Here is a 20,559-nt window from a genome sequence, read left to right as displayed (position 1 = left end):
TTCTTTTGCTCCTTTTCCTGTCAGAAAAGGCTGTGGAATTGTGACTAGCATTTTAGAGGTCAGGATTGCCTCTCCTTCACAGACAGAGCATAGGTTTGTCTGCATCAGCCGATAAGTTAGTGAGTCTTGAGTGTCTAAACTGGAGAAATGCTTCAGGGTGATGTTCTTGGACTCTGAATGCTGCTATTCCAGTAGGAAAGTGTGGGACAGAGACGTGACGTGGTCTGAGAGCAAGCAGCCTGTGGTGCAGGACCAGTGTTAGGGAGAGCCTGCTGTGAAGTTTAAGAAACTACCACACCAAGAAGTCAATTAGAGGGGAAATGCAGTTGGATTCCAGAGTGGAGTCCTATGGATTCCTTGTTCTTAGCTCTTCTCCCTCTACTTCTCAGCACTTGCTGTCAGTCTTGTACCCTTTAGTTGTGGGAGTTCTCTGTGTGAAGACTTGTTAGAAGTGACCGGAACCCTTGGTCTCTACAGATACCACTGTTGGGCCACATCACTGTTGGGCTACATCACTGTTGGGCTGTGAGTAGTGGAAGACGCTGTCTCAGGACTTGGCACAAACTGGTGTGGTCCCTTGGGCACTATGTTCTGCTTCCTTCCATGGGACTTAGCTGAGTGGTACTGAACAGGGCACAGATAACTAGAGGCACAGTGCCTACCTGGAGAACTTGAGGCATCCCGCACAACTCATCACAGCCTCAGGCTGGCTGTTTCTTGCTTTGGGTTGCGGGATTTCCCAGCAGGCCCAGGGGGGGGACACTTCTCCCACTGTTTTCCACCCAGACTTGGCTTTCAATGCCCAGAGATCTCATGACATTCAGAAAATGGCAAGGTCCAGGAAGGTGAAAAGTCACTCTAATTTTATTTCTGTAACTTACTCAGTTTTTTAAAAAAGATTTATTTAGAAGGTAGACACACACACACACACACACACACACACACACACACACACACACACACACACACACATCTTCCATCTGCCAATGTAATCCCCTAATGCCTGCAACAACCAGAACTAGGCTGGGCTGAAGCCAAGAATCAGGAGCTTCAAGACATTCAGCCACATGGGTAGCAGGGATCCAAGTACTTGAAACTGTCATTTGCTGCCTCCCAGGTGCATTCACAGGGAACTGGCTTGGGTAACAGATCTGGATGATCTCAGGCACTGTTATGGGATACAGACTTCCCAATAGTCTTCCTCTGCCATGCCATAGCAACTACCCCACATTTATTTCTTCCAAGCAAAAATAAGATAGAAGAGGCTGGACTCAATCCACATTAAAATTGCAATAAAACTAAGAAATGGTGATTTGATCAATTAAAGAAGTTCAAGGCAGTTGTTACAGAAGATGATGTTTGAGTAAGCCCTCCCAAGAGACAGAAACATGCCGGGCGCCTGGCAGCTTCCAGAAACCTGCTGATGTATGGCCTGGGGTGGGAAAGCCCTGTGGAGGGGAAGCTGTGACCAGAGAGTGGATTAGGACTGCCTGTAAGCAAAGTGCACCTGAATTGGACAAGCAGGCTGAATTGCAGTGGAAAGAGGCCTGCATTTGGTTTTCTGGCTGCCAAAAAAGCCGTGAGCTCCCCTGCCACCCCTGGTCTGAAATTTTGTGCTCTCAGCAAACTGTGGGGAAGGACACCTGGGATGTGCCTTTTTTCTGGTGGTTCATTAATCCATTGGCACATTTCCCCGGTTGATGTTGTGAAGGTCTTGCAGTAGCCATTTCATCTACACACTTCTTCCCATGCTCACTCTCATCAAAAGGTCACAATTGCATCTCAGTAAGAATCTGCTAAGGTCATGGTATCTAAACTTTGCTGTGCACACCCCATGTGTGCAAAACAGAAGTGGATTACAGCACTGCTGACACTCATCTTAATGTCAAAACCATGGAAAGCATGAAATATGGTGGTGTTGACACAAAGATTCCTTTGTTGTTTTCCTAACAGACTCAATCAAGTATCTTCTCTGCTTTATACCCATTGTTATGCAGCTTTGTGTAACATCAGTCAAAATGTCCTTTGCATTCTGTTTCATCTGCCACACTTGGGTGGTTTACAGTTTAGGGAAACCTGTGGGACTTTAAAAGGCCAGGTCCTAGCAGCCCTAAGAATGTTGCTGAGTATTTAGAAGTACATTTGCATTTTGTCAGTAGTGTCTGGAGAGTCTCTCACAAAGGGAGAAAAGAAACAGCAAGTGAGAATCAAACCAGATTATGCAGGGATTGGTTTTTCATGATATAAATGTGATACTTAGGATTAAGCAGAGCACCTCAAACTAGTTTTTCCTTTGCTGAGCAATTAGAACTGGATGTTTACCCGGGGAAAAGCTGAGGAGTTATGGAACATTAACCCCATTTTTCCAGTTTGCAGTTCCTTTGCTATAAAGAAAACAGAGTGACGATTGATGTGAGGAAGCCTGGACCCTGCGTGGCCCACTCTGAAAGACAGTTGGTTTTATATAGGCCCTCACTAGCTTGCTCTGGAACACGGAGCACTGGGCACGTCACGTAATAGTTTCCCCGCTTCTCTTTTCTAGCTGCAATATCTATTAAATTACCTTGTTTCCTTATGGATTTTTGTTCTCCTGTTTCATTTCTAGCCATGGGAGCCTGACGCACATGGGTACGACAAGCAGGCTGGGTCATAATGGGAAGAGATATCCACACATACACACCCTGTCCCTTTGATTGTGCTAGTGGTCTTTCTTCTGTAGACTGACTTGCCTGCATGGCTTCTGTTTCAAAATATTTTCTCAGGGGGCAGGGTGAAGAGAAGAGAGGAAGAAAGAGATGGAAGGGAAATGATAAGGAGAGGAGGGGAGGGGAGGAGAGAGGAGAATAGAAAAGGCAAGGAGAGGTGAGGTAAGGTAAGCCAGGAGGGCAGATGGGCTTGGCCAAAGCCACAAGCCCAGAACTCTAACTAGGCTTTCTCCATGGGTTACAGGGACTAATAAAACAAAACAAAATACAACAAAACAACAACAACAAAAAAAAACAACCCAAAAATCCCTCTTGTCCCCTAGCGTGTACATTAACGGAAGTTGGATCAGAAATGGAGTAACCAGGTGTGAAGTCAGACCCTCCATTGTGATGTGTATATCCCAAGCAGTGACTTAAGTCACTGCACCAGATGCTGCTCCTAAAACTCAGTTTTTACTATTCAGTAATGAGCAGGACATAAAACAGTCCTTACAAGTTACTCTGTAAACTCTCTTTCCTTTTAGGTGAATGAGAAATTCCCTGGAGCACACATGCCAAGATTCCACAAGCAGTTTTCTTTTACTCCTTATACTTGGCATCGGGAGCCCAAATAGACATAGAACTAGATACGAATTTAGTTGACTCTTGGTTCTGACTACATTCTTCCCTTCTGTTTCAATAAAAGTGAGGTATAAATACATCTAAAATACGGAGCCCTGTGCTATATAACATCTTTGTGTGCTGAAACCTTGACTTTCACAAATGAGAGCCCATTTCTTGCATCTACATGCTGGGTCTTTGTTCTCCCTGGAAGCTGCCAGTGTGGACAGTCATCTGGACTGCAACATCCATATTAGAGTTGGGTAATGGAAATCCTTGCCCCTACAGCCTTGGAGCAAGTGCCACCCAAAATGCCAGCACCAGGTGTTCTTGGCTAAGATACCAGCTGACCATCTGGCCTGCGGTGCCATAAACATAATGTTGCAGGGAATATGTTGGAGTAGTATAGGTAGACTCTGGAGATCACAGCACAGTTGACAGATGAGTTTTGCAGACCAAGTTAGGCAGAAGGAATTGCCTTTCTGTTTTTGTTTTTGTAAATGAATTTGTTGCCAATAGCAACAAGAAGGGGAGACTCTTTGTTGTTGTTTCTGTTTAAATCAAGATCTCCATGTTTGGTTTTTCTGGGAAAATCGGGAGCTCCAACAGCACCTGGTGCTCATTTCTGGAGGGTACTTCCTTCCACAGCTGTGTGCCCAAAGCTTGCTTGAAGTGGGAGGCACTGAGAGCCTGCTGTGGCCTCAACACTTGCAAATGTCGCCCAGCAACTGAGTGCAAGCTAAGCGCTCATCATAGTCTCTGGAAGTCATGCTGTGGGTTCACAGGACACTTGCCCCTCTTTGAATTTCCTCCTGGCTCCAGTAGATACTTGAGATTTTTGACCTGTGCAGCTGTCAGGCAGTTCTGCTTCCTGACTCCACACTTGTGCTGTACTCATGCTACGTCTTTGGAATTTGTCTCCTATTCCACTTGCAGGCCCCAGTCCTCACCTCACTGGCCAGGCTGGGTACAAAGCCCAATTTTGATGCAGTCTTTGGGAACCACTGTGGTCATGGCTCCTCTGCTACAACACAGGCAACATGGCATTTGATTTTATATTTTGTTCCTGTTGTCTGCCGTCCTGTGCTACGGAGATGGTCAGCTGCTCAAGGTTAAGAATTGTATCCCTTGGGGCCGATGTTGTGCTATAGCAAGCAAAGTTGCCACCTGTGATGCTGGCATCCCCTATTGGCATTGGTTTATGTAGCTGTGCCATTTCTGATACAGTTCCCTACTAACGGCCTGGGCAAAGCACTGGAAGGTGAGGTAAATGTTTGGGTCACTGCCACCCATGTGGGAGATCAGGAAGAAGCTGTGGACTCCTAGTTTTAGTCTGACCCAGTGTTAGCCATTGTGGCCACCTGAGGAATAAACCAACACATAGGAAATCTGTCTCACTATCTCTAAATTTGATTTCCAAATTAGTAAAAAAAAAAAAAAAAAAAACGCCTTTTTTTAAAAATTATTGTTCACTCTATTTTGTTTCTACTCCTGGAAAATGTTAGTGCTCATCCACTCAGCCTACTGTCTTATGTACTAAAAGTAGACAACCATGGGCCATTGTTCCTTCTAACGATTATTATTAGGAATATTTATATAAGGAAGCTTTAAAAAGTTCAGGAGGAAATGGAATTAAAAGATAAGTGGATTTATTTAAAAAGCTATGCATGATTTTTTTTTCATAAGATATTTTTCCATGAGTTTCTTGATGACCTCTTGGATGTGGTGAATCACATATGCCTGTAAGTAATGTACTAATATGACTAAAGAAGGAACCTCACAAGGAAATAGTTGCTCACATAGGTCAAATGCCTTGCAGAAGTCTCACAGCTGGGAGATGGTCTCCTGTTTGGCCTGGCCGTTGTCTGCTCAGTCCTCAACTATTCAGGGCATGAGGTTTTCTGATACATGCACCACTCTCTCTCAATGTCGGGTAACTATTTCTCAAAATGTTGCAGCTCCTCCTCAAGGATTAACAGTCACATAGTTCAAGATGAGAGTTACTGAAATGATGCATGTAGATGGCAGACATTGTGGTATAGCAGGTTAAGCAAACACTGAGGATACCTATAACCATTATCATAGTGCCTTGGATTGAGCCTCTGTCAACCACGGGAAACTGACCACCTACTTGGGTTCTTGTTACCTGTGTGGGAGACCCATATGGAATTCCTGAATCCTGACTTCAGCTTGGCCTAGCTCCAGCTGTTGCAGGAATTTGGGGAGTAAAACAGTAGATCTCTTTCTTCTCTGTCAGTTGCTCAGCTTTTCAGATAATTACTTTTATTTTTTTTCAAGTTTAAAAATTAGGCAGAAGTAATGAATGAACATCACCAAGAGTCAGGTTGTTTGCAGTGTTTCTGTCATTCATCAGAACATGCAGAATTCTGTCTGATGACCAGGGAGGGGACAGAGTGTGTGGATGACAAGGTATCACATGCAAAAGGAGCACCACAGGAGAGGCTAAGGTGGAAGTGAAGCCAGAAAACAGAGTAGGTTGAATGTGGCTGGAGCTCAACGTCTCAGTCTGAGGCACTGACAGAGGAAGCGGGAGGGTTTGTGTTCAGGTTGGTATATTAGGTGGGTGTGTTGTGTTAGGAGATTTTGCCTTTATCCTGAGGCAACCAGAATGTCTTTAAGGAGTTTTAAGTCTGTGACTTTGGGCCCTGGACCTGGGAAGATTTGGCAGTGGGATTTGGGAGGCTGCCATATTATTCTTGATAAAGAAGTCCTGGTGGCTTAAAGTGAGGCAGTGAGGCAGTGGCCATGGGCAAGGACTGACATAGCTGTTGGTGAATTTGCAAGGAAGGCAGCTCACTTTTCTGCTTTTGTCTTTAAGTAAGCCTTACTGATGTCCTTCCTGGAAGCAGGAAGAGGGGCTGGGTAGCTGTGTGGCTAGCCTTCGATTACATGTTGTCCAGTGAGTTTTCATGGTTCTGACCCTAGTATGTCTGACTCCAGTGCCATTGGCTGTGTATGCACTCCTGGAGAACAAGGGCCACTATTCTCTCCTGTGTTCAGTCACCTTGTTCTCACTGTCATGTGCAGGCTGCCTTCACAGAATGTGCCAGCTTTCCTGTTTGTATAAACGTACTCTGTCCTTTAGTCAAAATGTTCAATTCCTTGTCACATACAAACATTTCTATATACACATTAGACACATGTAGGAGCAAATTATGTGTTTATTCCATAGTCAGAAGACTGATTAGATACTAGGACTGCTGGGTTTTTTTTGGTTTTCGTTTCATTTTGTTTTGTTTTGTTTCTGGAACTTTTCCCCCCTGAGTTTTAGAGAGATATTTAACTATCTGTTGATGACTTTACAGTGAGTGTTCTGAGTAGAGGCTATGAAAAAGGAATCATGAAAGATACATCGGAGCAGTGTTACTAATATAGAATTGCTGTTTGTACCACTATCAGTTGTTTCCTCAATTATGAAAATTTCTAACTAAGCAATGCCTTTAAGGGATTAAAAATATGCTAATTGGCTTTTCTGTGAATTATGATTTACCTGTATTGAAAATCTTTTTTTTCCTCAAGTAGCTTTCACCTATATTCTTAATTATAGAAGATACACATTTATATATTATCATGTTATAAAATAATCTTGATTAAAATGGAATTTTGCATGTTAGTAAACTTCCTTTGAAAAATCTAAATTGAAATCTATGTTTTTGTAAGCCACATCATATTCTTTTCCTTAGGCCAGACGCACGTGATGCTTGTGAGTCCTTCAGTTCTCCCTCTCTTCTGTAAAAGAATGGTTTCTGGTTTTTTATTACTCACTGGGAAACTGACCCCAGAGATTTCTGTTCGCAAAGTTGTTTTTTCCTTTTTAAGGCATCCTCAGTTTTTGATTGGGAAAGCCAGGTAACAGAGGGATAGACAGACAGAGGGAGAGAGATCTTTTTATCCAAGGATTCACTCCCCAGGTGCACACTGCTGGGCAAGACCAAGTAGAAGCCATGAGCCTGCAAATTCATCTGGGTCTCGCACGTGGGTAGCAGGTATCCAGCTAATTGAGCTATCATCTGCCGTCTTCCCAGGCAGCAAAGGAAGCTGGATTGGAAATGGAGGAGCCAGGACTTGAACTAGTTCTCTGGTATGGGATGCTAGCTTTGTAAACAGTGATTTTAACACTTTGCACCGTATTACCTAATGCAGTTTTGTCTCAGTGCATAAGAAATGTGTGAGCTTTAGAACTGGACTCATGCATGTGAATTAAGTTATAACAATCCCTCAAAATATATTTTTTCCCACATACTAACTTAGAGTAGCAGTCAGAACAAAGTGTCATGTTTTTTATTTAGTTAAAATCTTTTCAGAATTTGAATAAACTTATATGTAAATGAAATTAAAAAGTCAGTGTATTTACACAGAAGCATTGGTTACTACTTTATCAAAGCCACACAATTGCATAGCCTAATCTTATATACCTAGATGAATGCTAGCACTTTTTGATTTTGCTGTGTACTTGGTGTTGTTCTTTGGTAATTGCTATCATCTTGTCAATCAAAGAACAGGACCAGCAATGGAAAATGCCTTTTTATCCAGTTTGGGCAGAGGAAATGCTCATGTTGGATTGCATGTGATGGCATTTTGGGGTGTTAAATACTCTCTTCTTGTTTAAAGATTTATTTATTTATTGGAAAGTCGTATTTACAGAGACGAGAGACAAGAAGATTTTTCATCTGCTAGTTTACTCCCCAACTGGCTGCATTGGCCAGAGCTGAGCCAATCCAAAACCAGGAGCTTCTTCTGGGGCCTCCCACACAGGTACAGGGTCTCAAAGGTTTGGGCCATCCTCTTCTGATTTCCCAGGCCACAAGCAGGGAGCTGGATGGGCCATGGAGCATCTGGGACATAAACTGGCATCCATATGGGATCCCAGTATGTATAAGACAAGGACTTTAGACAACTACCCTCTTCTTATCAATGACTCATTATCTAGTGGTCTTTGACTTGGCTTTTGCCAGTAAGTATACTCATCCTGAATAATTATACTGGAAACTTCTCGCTTTTTTAAGTCTTTATTTATAAGTGTCATCAGGATTACATTTATTAATAAACACCAGGTACTATATTCTGTACTCAGGTGCAAGGATAATTCGTGCATATATACTTGTATGCATATATGGTATTTTAATATTCCTACATTAAAAATTGCTAGTATATGAGGTGTTAAGTGCATTGTCAGATTCTACAAGCCATGCCATCTATACTTACAAAATTCATCCAGAAAGCAGACATTGGAAAGAAAGCAATGTTCACTGACTGAGCTCTTCCTTTGTGTTGATTGCGACTGAGCTCTTCCTTTGTGTTGATTGCTGTTCATGGACAAACCCAGGCATGTTGGCTGTCCGTTCCTGGGTATATGGATTTGCCAGCGTTATTTTGGCTAAAGTGTTAGCACTATTTAGGCAAGGATATGGGAATGTGAGACACAGCTATTACTCATCTTTATTTTTAAAAATAAAGAAATAAATCCTCACTCTTGAAACATTGGCAGTCTGAGATTACAGAGGCTAGGAAAAATGATAATAAAAGAAAAACTTACAAAAGAACTATGTTGTGTGCTACTTTTACTGCTTCCAATGAAAATCTTGTAATTTATTTTCTAACATGAATCTTAGCTAAGAGCCAAGACCCCATGGTATTTAGGTCTTGGGAATGTATATGTTAGTTATGTCAATGAGGTAGAATTTTTTTCACATTATGACTTCAGTTAACTTTTAATGGAAAAAGTGAATTGTCTGGTAAGCTTTTGGACCAGGGTGCTGACTCACCTGTGATGGTTTTCATTTATTCAAGCATAGATAGCTGGCAGATATAAGGGCCATCCTTATGGGTGATTTAGGGTACTCCCTGAATAGGTTTAATAGATCAGTTTGTCACCACTGTGTTGTTCACCAGGAAGAGATCTATTCTGAAAGCCAAGATTTATAGGCAGTCATGTCTTACCTAAAATAAGATGCTTTTTTTTTTTCCAGATTTTGGGGTAAGTGCATTCTTAGCAACAGGGGGTGACGTTACACGGAATAAAGTCAGAAAAACGTTTGTTGGTACCCCGTGTTGGATGGCCCCTGAAGTCATGGAACAGGTAAAAGAAACAAATTTAATTGACATAGTATATATTGTGCTATCATCACACTAACGTTTTATTTACATCGCAGTAGAATGCATCATGTAGCTAAAATTTAATTCCCAGTCACTAGTCCTTAGGAAACCATCATGGGAGTTGTGTATAGGTAGCTCCAGATTTCCGACACAATGTTGACTTTCAGTGTGTGACATGCTGGCCATCTAATTGTGTTTCTTTCTGGTTTCTTTCTTAGGTGAGAGGCTATGACTTCAAGGCTGACATGTGGAGTTTTGGAATAACTGCCATTGAACTAGCAACAGGAGCAGCGCCTTATCACAAATACCCTCCTATGAAAGTAATTAACTATTGCAAATAATATGTCATGTTTGAAATGGGACTGGCTGGACATTACAATCTAGTTCTCTTGAAGATAATCATTAGTGCCTTATACCTAAAGAGAACTAATGGAGGAATGTGTCCAGGCTGGATGCCATCTGATGTTCTCAGTGGTCAGCACTGGACAGCAGGAACACAGTGCCAGCTTTGTGGCTTGCTTGGCATTCCCAGCCCAGAAATGAAGCAAGAATGTAAACACTCGGTTGAGGTTGATAGCTAAGACAGATGCTGGTGATTACTCCTGTGATAGCCCCATAGCTCCACATCCCTGAAGAAATCTGAGACTAGAACCTAGTAATGTCATTTATACAGATGCATTTCCCAGGTTTTCAGATCTGTTCATCTTGAACATCTTGTGCAGCATTTTCACCCCTGTTCTCTTGGTGCAGTAGTTGTCAGGCTCTTGAGTGCAAGTGAGCCAGGGTTTGTAGGAAGTAGCATATGCTTTGGCTGCTATCGTGTTGGAGATTTCTGTTAAGTTGCCCACCTCTTCTTCTTGAGTTCTGAAGTGGTGATAATCAGGAGTGATTTACCCAGTGGATAAGGATGCTGAAAGAATTCACTGGAGAATATGAGGATATTTTTACAGAGGATAAGATTTGGGGCTCTTTCATGTCATTGAATAGATTTAGGAGGATTTAAAAACAAAACAAAAATCCTAGAAAATAAAAAGTTAAGTCATTTTTAAGTGATACATTCCTATTGTAGAAAAATTTAAAATTACAAGTAAGAATAATGAAGAGGAAGAATCCTTATTATATTTTATCAGTTACAGGCAGATCTCCTAATATTTGAGTGTAGCTCATTTTATTGTTTTTCCTTTATATATTGACACATTTTAACATATATAGAATTTGTGCATGCATGCATATATGTGTGTTCCTCTTTGTATGTTCTTATGCATATGCAAATATCTGACTTTATTATGAAAAATCTTAAATTGAAATCTCAATGATTGACTTTGGAGAAAAAGATATGAGTTGTGTCTTGGCAGTTTTTCTTTTATCCAGTTTTTCTTTTGCCTGCTTTCTCCACTGAAGCCTAGTCCTGGGGATTGCAGCCTGCAATCCTGTTGGACTTTGCTTATAAGCTTCACAGTCCACCTGCTTTTATCGTCCCCAGACAATAATCTGTTGCCTCCATTCTCCATCTATCACATATCTGAAAGTATTTGAAAAGGGACCTGACATGTATAACATTTGCATAAATCACAGCTGATGTGATTATGCAGGCCATGGGAGAGCCACTCCGCACGAAGCTGCTGTCCAGGTCCCTCAGGGAGTTCCGACAGTATGGGAGAGCACATTTCATGAGTTCTGTGAATAAAATAAGAGAAAGGTTAGAGGGCAAAGGAATGGAGTCAGAAAGAGGAAATGAATATTTTTCAACATGTAGTTTCTCGAAAGCTAAAATCATGGGAAAGCACACTAGTACCAAGCGAAGGACAGTCTTTGATGTGTGTTCCAAGACGGTCCTGCTGACACTGGCCGCACTGACATTCTGGCTTTCCATTTTGTCCCTGTCGCAGGTGTTGATGTTAACTCTGCAAAACGATCCACCCACCTTAGAAACCGGAGTAGAGGATAAAGAGATGATGAAGAAGTATGGCAAGTCTTTTAGAAAGTTACTTTCACTATGTCTTCAGAAGGATCCTGCCAAAAGGTATGCCACCCTGGCTGGCTGGGCTCATGACCTGCTCTGCATCCTGACAAAGCTGTGTTTATCGACAAGGAAAGGCTGTGTGAGGACACAGGGAAGGTGCTTGCAGTCTTGGGAGGTAGGGGTTTGCCCTGCTCTGGTCCCCAACTCGAAGCCCGTGATTTGAGATTTGAGAGACACCGCGGTTCCAGGAGGGAGTGGAGGATGAGGGGGAGGCAGAGGAAGACATTTAGCATTAAGAAGATTCACAGTGCCTGTTAGGTGTGGGTTCCATCCTCCGAGGAAACGGAGTCAAATAGAAATCAAAGGAAACTGGCAGCTCAGCTTCCCGAGCACAGTGTGGGCTGAGCTGACCCCTCCGGTGTTGCACATCCAGCGTGCTCCAGTCCAAACCAGGCAGAGCTGCTGAATTTTGCATGAGCTTCCTTTTGGTTACAGAACAAGTTGTTTGTGCTGTTTAAAAGATTATCAATAAAGAAGATGAAGGGAATTTTTTTCCTTTTACCTTAGAAAGTTTGATCATTTAAACAGAAGCAAATGGCTTTAAATTGACTTCAGTGTTTTCTGTGTATTCTTGGGTTACTGGCCTGAACTCTGTGTGTGTGTGTGTGTGTGTGTGTGTGTGTGTGTGTGTGTGTGTGTGTGTGTTTAGTGTGGGTTTTTTTTTTTCCAGTTTATACCTTCCTTCCTCCCCTCTTAATTTCTGTGACTGAAATATTCTGGGTAATGATGCTGAGGAAGCTCTGTGTTCCTTCTGATTAAAAAGAGAATGTTCGTGGCATGAAAGCCCCCATCCGCCAACCCCACATACTTGGATAAGTTCTCGTTGCTAAGGGCTCGGTTGCCTGGCATCATCATAACCCAGACCCGGTGAGGCTTCTGAGAAGTTGCTGGCCACCAGAACTCAACCAGGAACCTAAACTTATATTTACGTTCTAAAATGTAAAGACCCACTTCTCTTCTGGAGCGCTCTCTTTCAGAGCAGGAGCCTGCAAGTGAGAAGGGATTCCTGCAAGTTCGTTATAAACCATAGGCATTCTAACTTCACATGGTAATTGAGGATCTGCTTGGCTCCCTTCAGTACATTTGACACAAGTTCCGTCATTGTGCCCATGCTCTGCAGCTGTGCTTCTGCTTGCTTTTCCTGGATTTGCCTTAGATCTTTCCCATGGGGCCACCTTTCTCACAGAACCAATCTGAGGAATGTCTGCTGTTAGCGCCCTGGAATCACTCAGTGTGCGATTGTTTTGTCACCGCTTGTGGACTCCATTGTCCTTCGCATCTGATTTGTAGGGCTGGGAAGACCCTGCAGAGTTACTTGGTCTGCCAATGCAGCTGTTTCTTCAAGCTCCCCGTGGGTGAAAATGCTCATGGATGTTCGTGTTGTTCTTCGTTGTTTGATTGCCCTCCCTTTACAATCTGGTAACACTGCCAAAAGTCAATATTTGACGTCATCTGGAAGACAGAATGTGATCCTCCACAGCCTAGTGAGAGAAGTTATTTGTCTTTCCAGTTATTTCTGGGTTGTTCTTGATGCTCTTGGGGATTTGTGAACTAGTTGAGATCCCACCTAGTGGCCATGGCCTGTAATGTTACACAACTCTAGCTCCTGAAGAAAACGGTCCTGTGGGGGCAGTCAGGAGTGTACTTAGTGACAGAGCAGTGGATCTCTGCAGAAAGCTTGGGGGAGATTAGACTTACATACATGGCACTTTGCTAACCATCATTTATTTCCTAACGATTTTGAAATCTGCACATTTCATTTTATAAGCTCAGCATCAGATTTTCTCTGCTGCACCAGCTTCCCCCAAACGTCCAACCCACAAACCTCCAACCCCAAATCTCATATATCAGCTCTTCAGACTTCTAGAAAGCCTCACCCTCAGGGTACTTCATTAACAATGTACTGATGTGCTGAGTGTTAGTAGTCTTCCTTTAGACTTTAAAAAATTTTTTTTCTGATTTAATCTGTTCCTACTGTTTTGTTGTGGTCTTGTATAACACAGACCTGGGACGGTACACAGACTTCCCAGAGGGCTCTTTTCTGTTTATGAAAGGATACAAATGTTGCGAATGCAGAAGGATGCTTCAGAGGGTTTCTGGAAAGTATGTATCTGGGGTGAAAAAACTCAACTATGCGTGGATTTCAATTTCTTAAGAAGTGTCATTTCTTGATTTGAGAGACAGAATGACAGGGAGGTTGGGGTGAGGGAGAAATCATTGTTGCATCCATGGTTTTACTCGTTAGGCAGCTGCCTGAGGCTGGGCACTGAGAACTCCATCCGGGACTCCTGCATGGGTGGCAGGAAGGCAAGGTCCTGAGCCACTGTCTTCTGCTTCCCAGGCTCATGAGTAGGGTCTTGGGTTGGAAGCAGAATCGTTGATACCCAGGTGAAAGCACTCTGAAGTGGGACCCAGGCATCCTAAGTGGCAGCTTAACCCGCTCCGATATTTACCCTTTGTTTTTATTTTTCCATCTTTCCATGAAACTTTTGAAGTCCCCTGTGAAATGAAGAATGGGAAGTGGGGAACCATTCATGAAAAGTTAGAGAGGAAAAAAGTGCTATTGTTGATTTATTTATTAATTTTTTTTTGTAAAGGATACAGCTACCAAGCATGTGCTTGATACTAAAGGGATACGTGAACACTGAATTGCTGCCGAGTTCTGTGAGAGAGCGTGACTGTTCTCAGTGCTCTCTGCTGTTGTGGATGGGATCCCCCATGTACTTTCTCCCCATATACCTGGCTTAAATGCCACGTCTGAGGTAGGCATCGCTGGATGGGTTCCTAGCTCTTTTGACTCATCAGCTATCTGACTTGGTTCCACTGCCTGTACCATGGTCCCAGCATTACCTACTTTCTACGGTTGCTCTGAGGATGTCCTAAGCTCATGCATATGCAGCCCTCGGTTCTTGCTGAAGAAGTGGAAGTTACTGTCCATTATTTGCCTTTTCCTCCTGGCCAAGTAAGGTTGTTGGCAACTGTTACCCAGTAACAGCAGTACCCTGAAGATGTATCTTTTGTTTTATTTTCTCTGTGTATCATAATTTGTTGGAATATGTACTCAAATTTCTTTTGAGTTATTTAAGTAGTTTAGAAAGAGAATGACTTATCTTTATATCCAGTATCAGGATAGTATCATATACTCCATCAGGATACTGGAACAACTGGTGGGGGTTGGGAGCTTGGAATGCCAGGGTGATTTGTACTGAAAAGAGTTCCAGAAATCAAACCCAATTCAAAGAGTTGGATGAGTGAGTTCATGGAAAGTTTTGGCTAATATTTATTTTTTCTCTTGCCTGCTTGTTGATAATCCACCTGTAATCTAAAACTAGTTAAATGGCACCAAGAGCCTGGAATTGCTGAGTAAATTTGTTTGTTTACCTTACATGTGCTTGTGCATGTGTATGAGAGAGAGGGCAAGGGAGAAATCTCAACCTCACCTCCTGTATCCCTTCCTCAGATGCCTGCAATGACTTGGATTAGTCTGAGCTGCAGTTCAGAACCCAATCACCTGAGTTGTTGCTGCTGCTGCTCCCCAGAGTTTGCACTGGCAGGGAGCTGGAATGGGTAGCTGGAGGTGGGAACAGAAATCAGACCCTGCAGTGTGGACCATCAGGCAGAACACCTGGCTGATGCTCAGTACCTGCTGAGCATGAATGAAGAAAATGCCAAGGGGAGCAATAGGAGTACCTCCTCTGAAGTAGCTCTCAAACTAGCTGAGAGGGACTGTCCTTCCACGGGGCCTTCCTTCTAAAAGAGAGCTGTTAGATCTTTTGCCCTATCCAGTCTGTGGTTTGCATTGGCGTCGATAAGTGTTGCTTGTATTTGTGGAACAGAACATCTTGCAGTTTTGTAAAACTCAAAAACAAAAACACAAACACAAGAAGCAAGCTTTGATCTTGTAGCTCACATGCTTCATATGGAAAGCAACTGTAAAAAGACCCAGCATTTGGGGGAAGAAGGAGTAAGACTGGAATGTTTCTTCTCGGGGAGGGGCAGGATAAGAGCAGCAGCTCTGCTGGAGGCCAGTGAACATGCAGAACTTGTTAATACAGATTGTTCAAACCGCTTTAACTGTGTTGTATTTGTCCTGAATCCCTTGAGAGGTCTTTCATTCTCATTGGACTTTGGTTCATCCCTGTATATTAACTGAGTTCTTCAAGAGATTTTTCTCCTGACAGTTTTGGTACTTGCACTATGCTGCGTTGTTTTTAAAGGATGTGAGTTCAAATCATCATTCAAATCTTGGGCTGCTATTCGGTTTCTGACTGCATTTTAGCATTTCTTGCAATAACAGTGTTTACATTTATGTTACATTATTAGGCTCAATGATTGCTATGGGTCAAGTAAGATATGACTATAATTGCCAGTTTTTCTTTGTTGCCTCAGAGTACACATTTGAGAAGTGGCATTGGTTGCTCTGCTTTTGCCAGGCCATGATAGTTGCTGCAGCATTCAACTTGAATAAAGCAAAAGCTTTTAAAAAGTGCACTGTAGTGTTTCACAATCCTCTAGCTCCACCATCATTTTCCTCATTTCCTGTGGTTCTATTTTTCCATATTTATCATAGAAATGGTGTGGCTCATGTGGAATTTTACTCCAAAACCATAAACACGTCAGCTGATTGAGCACGAAAAGGAAGCAGCCTTGCTCTTTAGTTACTGTCTATATTGAATTGGTATACCTTTTATATCACAATGTTTGAGCCTATTTGTGGCTCTTTAAATTGCTCCGAATTTCTAACAACCTTCTGGTTTTGTTTGTACTAATGGAGGCTAAGAGTAGAGTGAAGTTCAAAGAAAGGCGTTTTCCCTTGTACCCTGCTTTTCTCTCTTAAAGGCTGTTGGTTACCATAGAAATGACCTTGCTGGGAAAGGGAAAGAATTTTCCCAGCCTTGTTTCTCAAGGTATGCATGGCATTTGCCAGCCTTCTTTCCACAGGCATCCTTCCTTGATTCGTGGTGGGAGCAGGAGTGCCCAGGGGTTCACCTTTCCCTCCCAACCCCTTGTGGTACTTGCATCTCTCTCTTCCTTTGGCTTGCTAGTGAGTCTTATTTCCTTTTGACCTTTCTCTTGCTCCCACATTATACTGAACAGATGCTGAGGCTGTGGTGCTGATCAGAGTCTGGTGCCCGAGTGAAATGAATACTGCTGGGTCCCAGTGTCTCACAGCATCACTTCCTTCGTTTATTTGACTACAGCATGGGATTGCACTGGGGCAGTTTTCTGTGTTAGGCACTGAGAAAGTAAGGATGTGTTGGATGTGGTCTCTGTCTTGGAAGGGCTTATAACCTAGTCGGGCAGAGATAGTGAGGAGTAGGATTGAATGCAGAATCAGAAGGTGGAAAGAGCACCATGGAGGGAGCCATGCTTGGGATTTGTGAGAACAGAAGAGTTACCTTGAAAACTGATGACATCTTGATTGGTTCTTGACTGATGAGGTAGAGTGCACAGGTTGCTTACATAAATGTAGAAGCCAGAAAAAAAAAACAACAGTGTATTCTAACGAAAGGAGCAGGAGATGGGGAGAATATTGTTGTAGTTGAAAGAGAGATCTGCATGGGTGGCAATGAAGTGAGGGTAAGAGACAAGAGGCAAAATACAGAAAACTTGCTTAAGTCTGAGTGGGCAAAGATTTGGGATTTCTGTTTGTGCTTTCTTTAGCTGATACCTGGGAAGCCCTGTCGAAGCTGGGTTGGAAGGAGCATCAGCAGATGACCTAGCTTGGCAGGCTGTTTTAGCTAAGATGTCAGCCAACAGCAGTGAGAGTTTCAAACTAAACACCAGCCTGGGATTCTGTAATCATCCCAATTTTCTTAATGTCATTCCACTTTAAAAAAAAATGAAATCTAAGTTAGTTTGATTGCTGCTTGGTTTTAGAAATTCTGCCTTATGATGGCCATGAATCCCAACACTTGCAAGTAAGTTAAATGATGGTGTGATGGTCGTTTTTTTTTTTAATTTGAAAGTTTATCTTGTCTACTTGAAAGGCAGAGTTACAGATAGAAAGGGAGACACATATACACAGATATGAAGTGAGAGAAACAGAGCTATCTTCCATTCACAGTTTCATGTTTCACTTCCCACATGGCCACACAGCTGGCAGGGCACAACCAGAAGGCAGGGCCTTCTTCCAGGTATGATACAGGGTGCAGGGGCCAAGCACTTGGGCCATTCACCATTACTTCTCTGGGAGCAGAAGTGGAGCAACTGGGGCTTGAACAAGCACCATTGCAGGTGGCTTCCTTTGCTACTTTGCCACCCACGTTTGATGACTCTAAATCAAGTTCTTCAGTGGCACTTCCCCTTCAGAAAGCCCAGAAGTGCTGGCCTGTCCTGCTGCAGCTCTGCAGTATTGCAGTACCTGCTGCATTCTGAGTTGCTTCAGGTGCCATTCCATTTGCCCTGTTCGCTCTAGTATACCTCACGCCTAGCACAGTAAATGACAAACACAGCTCACATGAAGTACTTACTGAGACAATAGAAGTACAAAATCCTAAAACCTGGAGGCCAAAGCTTTGACCATGATCAGAAAGAGTCAATGTTAACATCAACCCCCTAGTAGTACCTTTCTTTTTTCTTTTTCAGTTCTGCTCCTGTTCAACAAGGTGCAGATTCCTGTATTTAATGAGCTTACCCAGGGATGCTAAACCTAGTGTTTCAACATTATTTACTCGAAGTGCTTACCAGTTTAGTAGCGATTTATTGCAGTGCATTTGGAGACTCTGTCAGGTACCTGAAAGCCAGTGTTCACTTGGGATCCGCTCCTCCTGTAGAAGTACACAGTTGGTACACTCATGGACTTGTGACGTTCTGTGATTCTTTCTGAGCCTTGGGTTTGGTTATCAAGAACATCGCAGTGAAGCTTGCTGGCTTAGAGCAGTGGTTTCCAGTCATTTTGAGCATGAAAATTCCTTTAAAACCTGCATCCTTTGGAGCCTAATCTCACTCATAGCTTGCATCTTCAGTGCCTGAGGGAACACCCAGAGATAATCAGTAATACTTTTCTCTCTGTTTCCACTTTTTTATTATGAAAAAAGAGAAAGGATATTTTTAAAAGGTAGCACAGAGTTTACTTCCATGCCATAATCAGCTTTAGCAATTATTAACATGCCCCATATATCCTATATCTGTCTACATTGTATAGGCTGAGCTGCCTGACTATAATAGGCTTTAACTCTTGAGCTTACATCACCTACAAATAAATCCTATATAAACATGATGCTTTTTCATGCCTAAGGAAGTGAATCGTAATATCCTAAATTATTGAACATGTAGCATATTCCCACATCTGTAATATTATTTTCACATGTCTTTTGCAGTTCCTACCAGGGGTCATTCAGTCAAGGGTCACATGTAGTGTTTGCTTCTGTGTCTCATTAAGTCTCTCTTCATCTAGAAGTTTTTTTCCCACACCTCCCCCTTGCTGCTGTGACATTAACTTTTGAACACATCAGACCATAGGTCTTGCTGACCACTCTATACTCTGGACTTATTTTATTTATTTACTTATTTTTACAAGATTATACAGAAACTATATTTGAAGGAAGCTATTCTCTGTGGAAAAGTGTCATTCAGTAAACATAGAAGGCTTAACATAAATTGTCATTTTGCACTCGCTTTGAAACATTTGAAGGAAAAATGATGCAATCAATGTGCATCTCTGGGGAGAGTTTCCAGGAGCAGCATATTCATTCAAAGCCCAGGAATTACCTGTAAGAATGCTTGCCAGTTGTAGTGGATAAACCCAGACCTTCAGTGGGGCAACTCCCTGACAAGCAGCGGAGTGATCTAAGAGTAGCTGCCTCTGGTGGTGTGCTTCAAAAGTGAGGGCCCTTGTCTGGAAGTGCAGTCTGAGGATCCCATATCTGAAATGCCCAGAAACACAAATGTTTTAAGGTTTTTGAGTTTTTCCAGTGTAGGAGCATACATAGGTTCAACATCTCGAGTTGAACAGAGTGCTCCAAAATTTGCGGCCTCTTGAGCATCAAAATGCTCATTTTAACCTTAATCAGACCTCCCGTTTACAAGAAATAGGAAGGTAGCAAATCAGCCATAAGACATTCTGGGAAAGCAGTCACAGCAATCCTGTAATGCCTCTAACTTTGTTATGTACTAATCTCAATCATGTTTATTGTCACCACAAGGACAGCCATGTGTATATGTTACGCAGGAGCAGAGTACTTTACCTCGGGATCTGTGCGCCTCTTGCCGTCGCTGCTGCTTTGGGCATCATGGAACATGGTAGACTGTAGTTGCTGTGGCAGGGTCAGACAGCAGTCTGTATGGTTTCTTCAGCCATACAGGGGTGTAACTCACAGCCTCACCAGCCTGCTACCTTGTAGAAGTACTCAGCTCGTGAAGTTAAGAATGGAGGATGGAAAACTGATCATGCCTCAAGCATTAAACTCGGACTCTGTTTTGCCATTGTAGTGTTTGGCAAGAACTGGAGAACTGGCGTTGATTCACTTGGTTCCAGCTTATAATTAACTTACTTTCTGGTTATGCTATTTCTAAAACTGGTCTTCCAGAAATAAGGTTAAGTTGTTTCATCAAGGCAGTGTATTTATTAAGTGGTCGTTGTTTCAATTCTAATTTATTATTGATCTTTCAGGCCCACAGCAGCAGAACTTTTAAAATGCAAATTCTTCCAGAAAGCCAAGGTAACATGTTTAAAAAACCAAGTAAATCTGCTATTTTGAAATCACTATGAATTTCTCTGGGTCATACTTGATGTTAAACGGTGGGGCATATTTGTTTTGCAGAACAGAGAGTACCTGATTGAGAAGCTGCTCACGAGGACACCAGACATAGCCCAAAGAGCCAAAAAGGTAAGCACTACGCAGCCCTGCTGCCCTGGGCTGGCTGACCCTTCACCTGGACACAAAACCCAGAGCAGAATAGGAGAGAGGTTTCCACAACGTTCCACACATGGCATTTAGGAATTTTCTAGTTATCCACAAGTCAGCAAAGTTAGCCTTTGCTCATTTGCTATGCATTTTTGGTATAGAAACAATTTTGGGGAAATTCGAGTGATTCAATTTTTGTTTATGAGCTTTGCTTTAAGGAAGGTCGGAGAAAGGATGTTATAATGTTTAAATATTAGAGGAACAG

The 20,559-nt window shown here is 42.5% G+C and overlaps 1 protein-coding gene across 2 annotated transcripts in view; it reads left to right on the top strand.

Annotated features, from left to right (window-relative positions):
• The window catches only part of STK39 (serine/threonine kinase 39), a 296,052-nt gene that overhangs the window by 104,380 nt on the left and 171,113 nt on the right, over positions 1–20,559 (top strand). Inside the window, exons 6-10 of one of the 2 annotated variants that reach the window (XM_040971673.1) lie at positions 9,296–9,405; positions 9,641–9,742; positions 11,312–11,445; positions 20,060–20,108; positions 20,211–20,276. In XM_040971673.1, the coding sequence (XP_040827607.1) occupies positions 9,296–9,405; positions 9,641–9,742; positions 11,312–11,445; positions 20,060–20,108; positions 20,211–20,276 (461 nt within the window). Of the gene's footprint in view, positions 1–9,295; positions 9,406–9,640; positions 9,743–11,311; positions 11,446–20,059; positions 20,109–20,210; positions 20,281–20,559 lie in introns of both variants that reach the window. The other variant, XM_040971675.1, reaches the window with a different exon arrangement.

This window comes from Ochotona curzoniae, unplaced genomic scaffold, assembly GCF_017591425.1.
Source record: "Ochotona curzoniae isolate NIBS_2020 unplaced genomic scaffold, NIBS_Ocur_1.0 contig_2210, whole genome shotgun sequence".
NCBI lineage: Eukaryota > Metazoa > Chordata > Mammalia > Lagomorpha > Ochotonidae > Ochotona > Ochotona curzoniae.
Note: the sequence above shows the minus strand (reverse complement) of the source record. Positions and strands in the feature narration are given on the sequence as shown.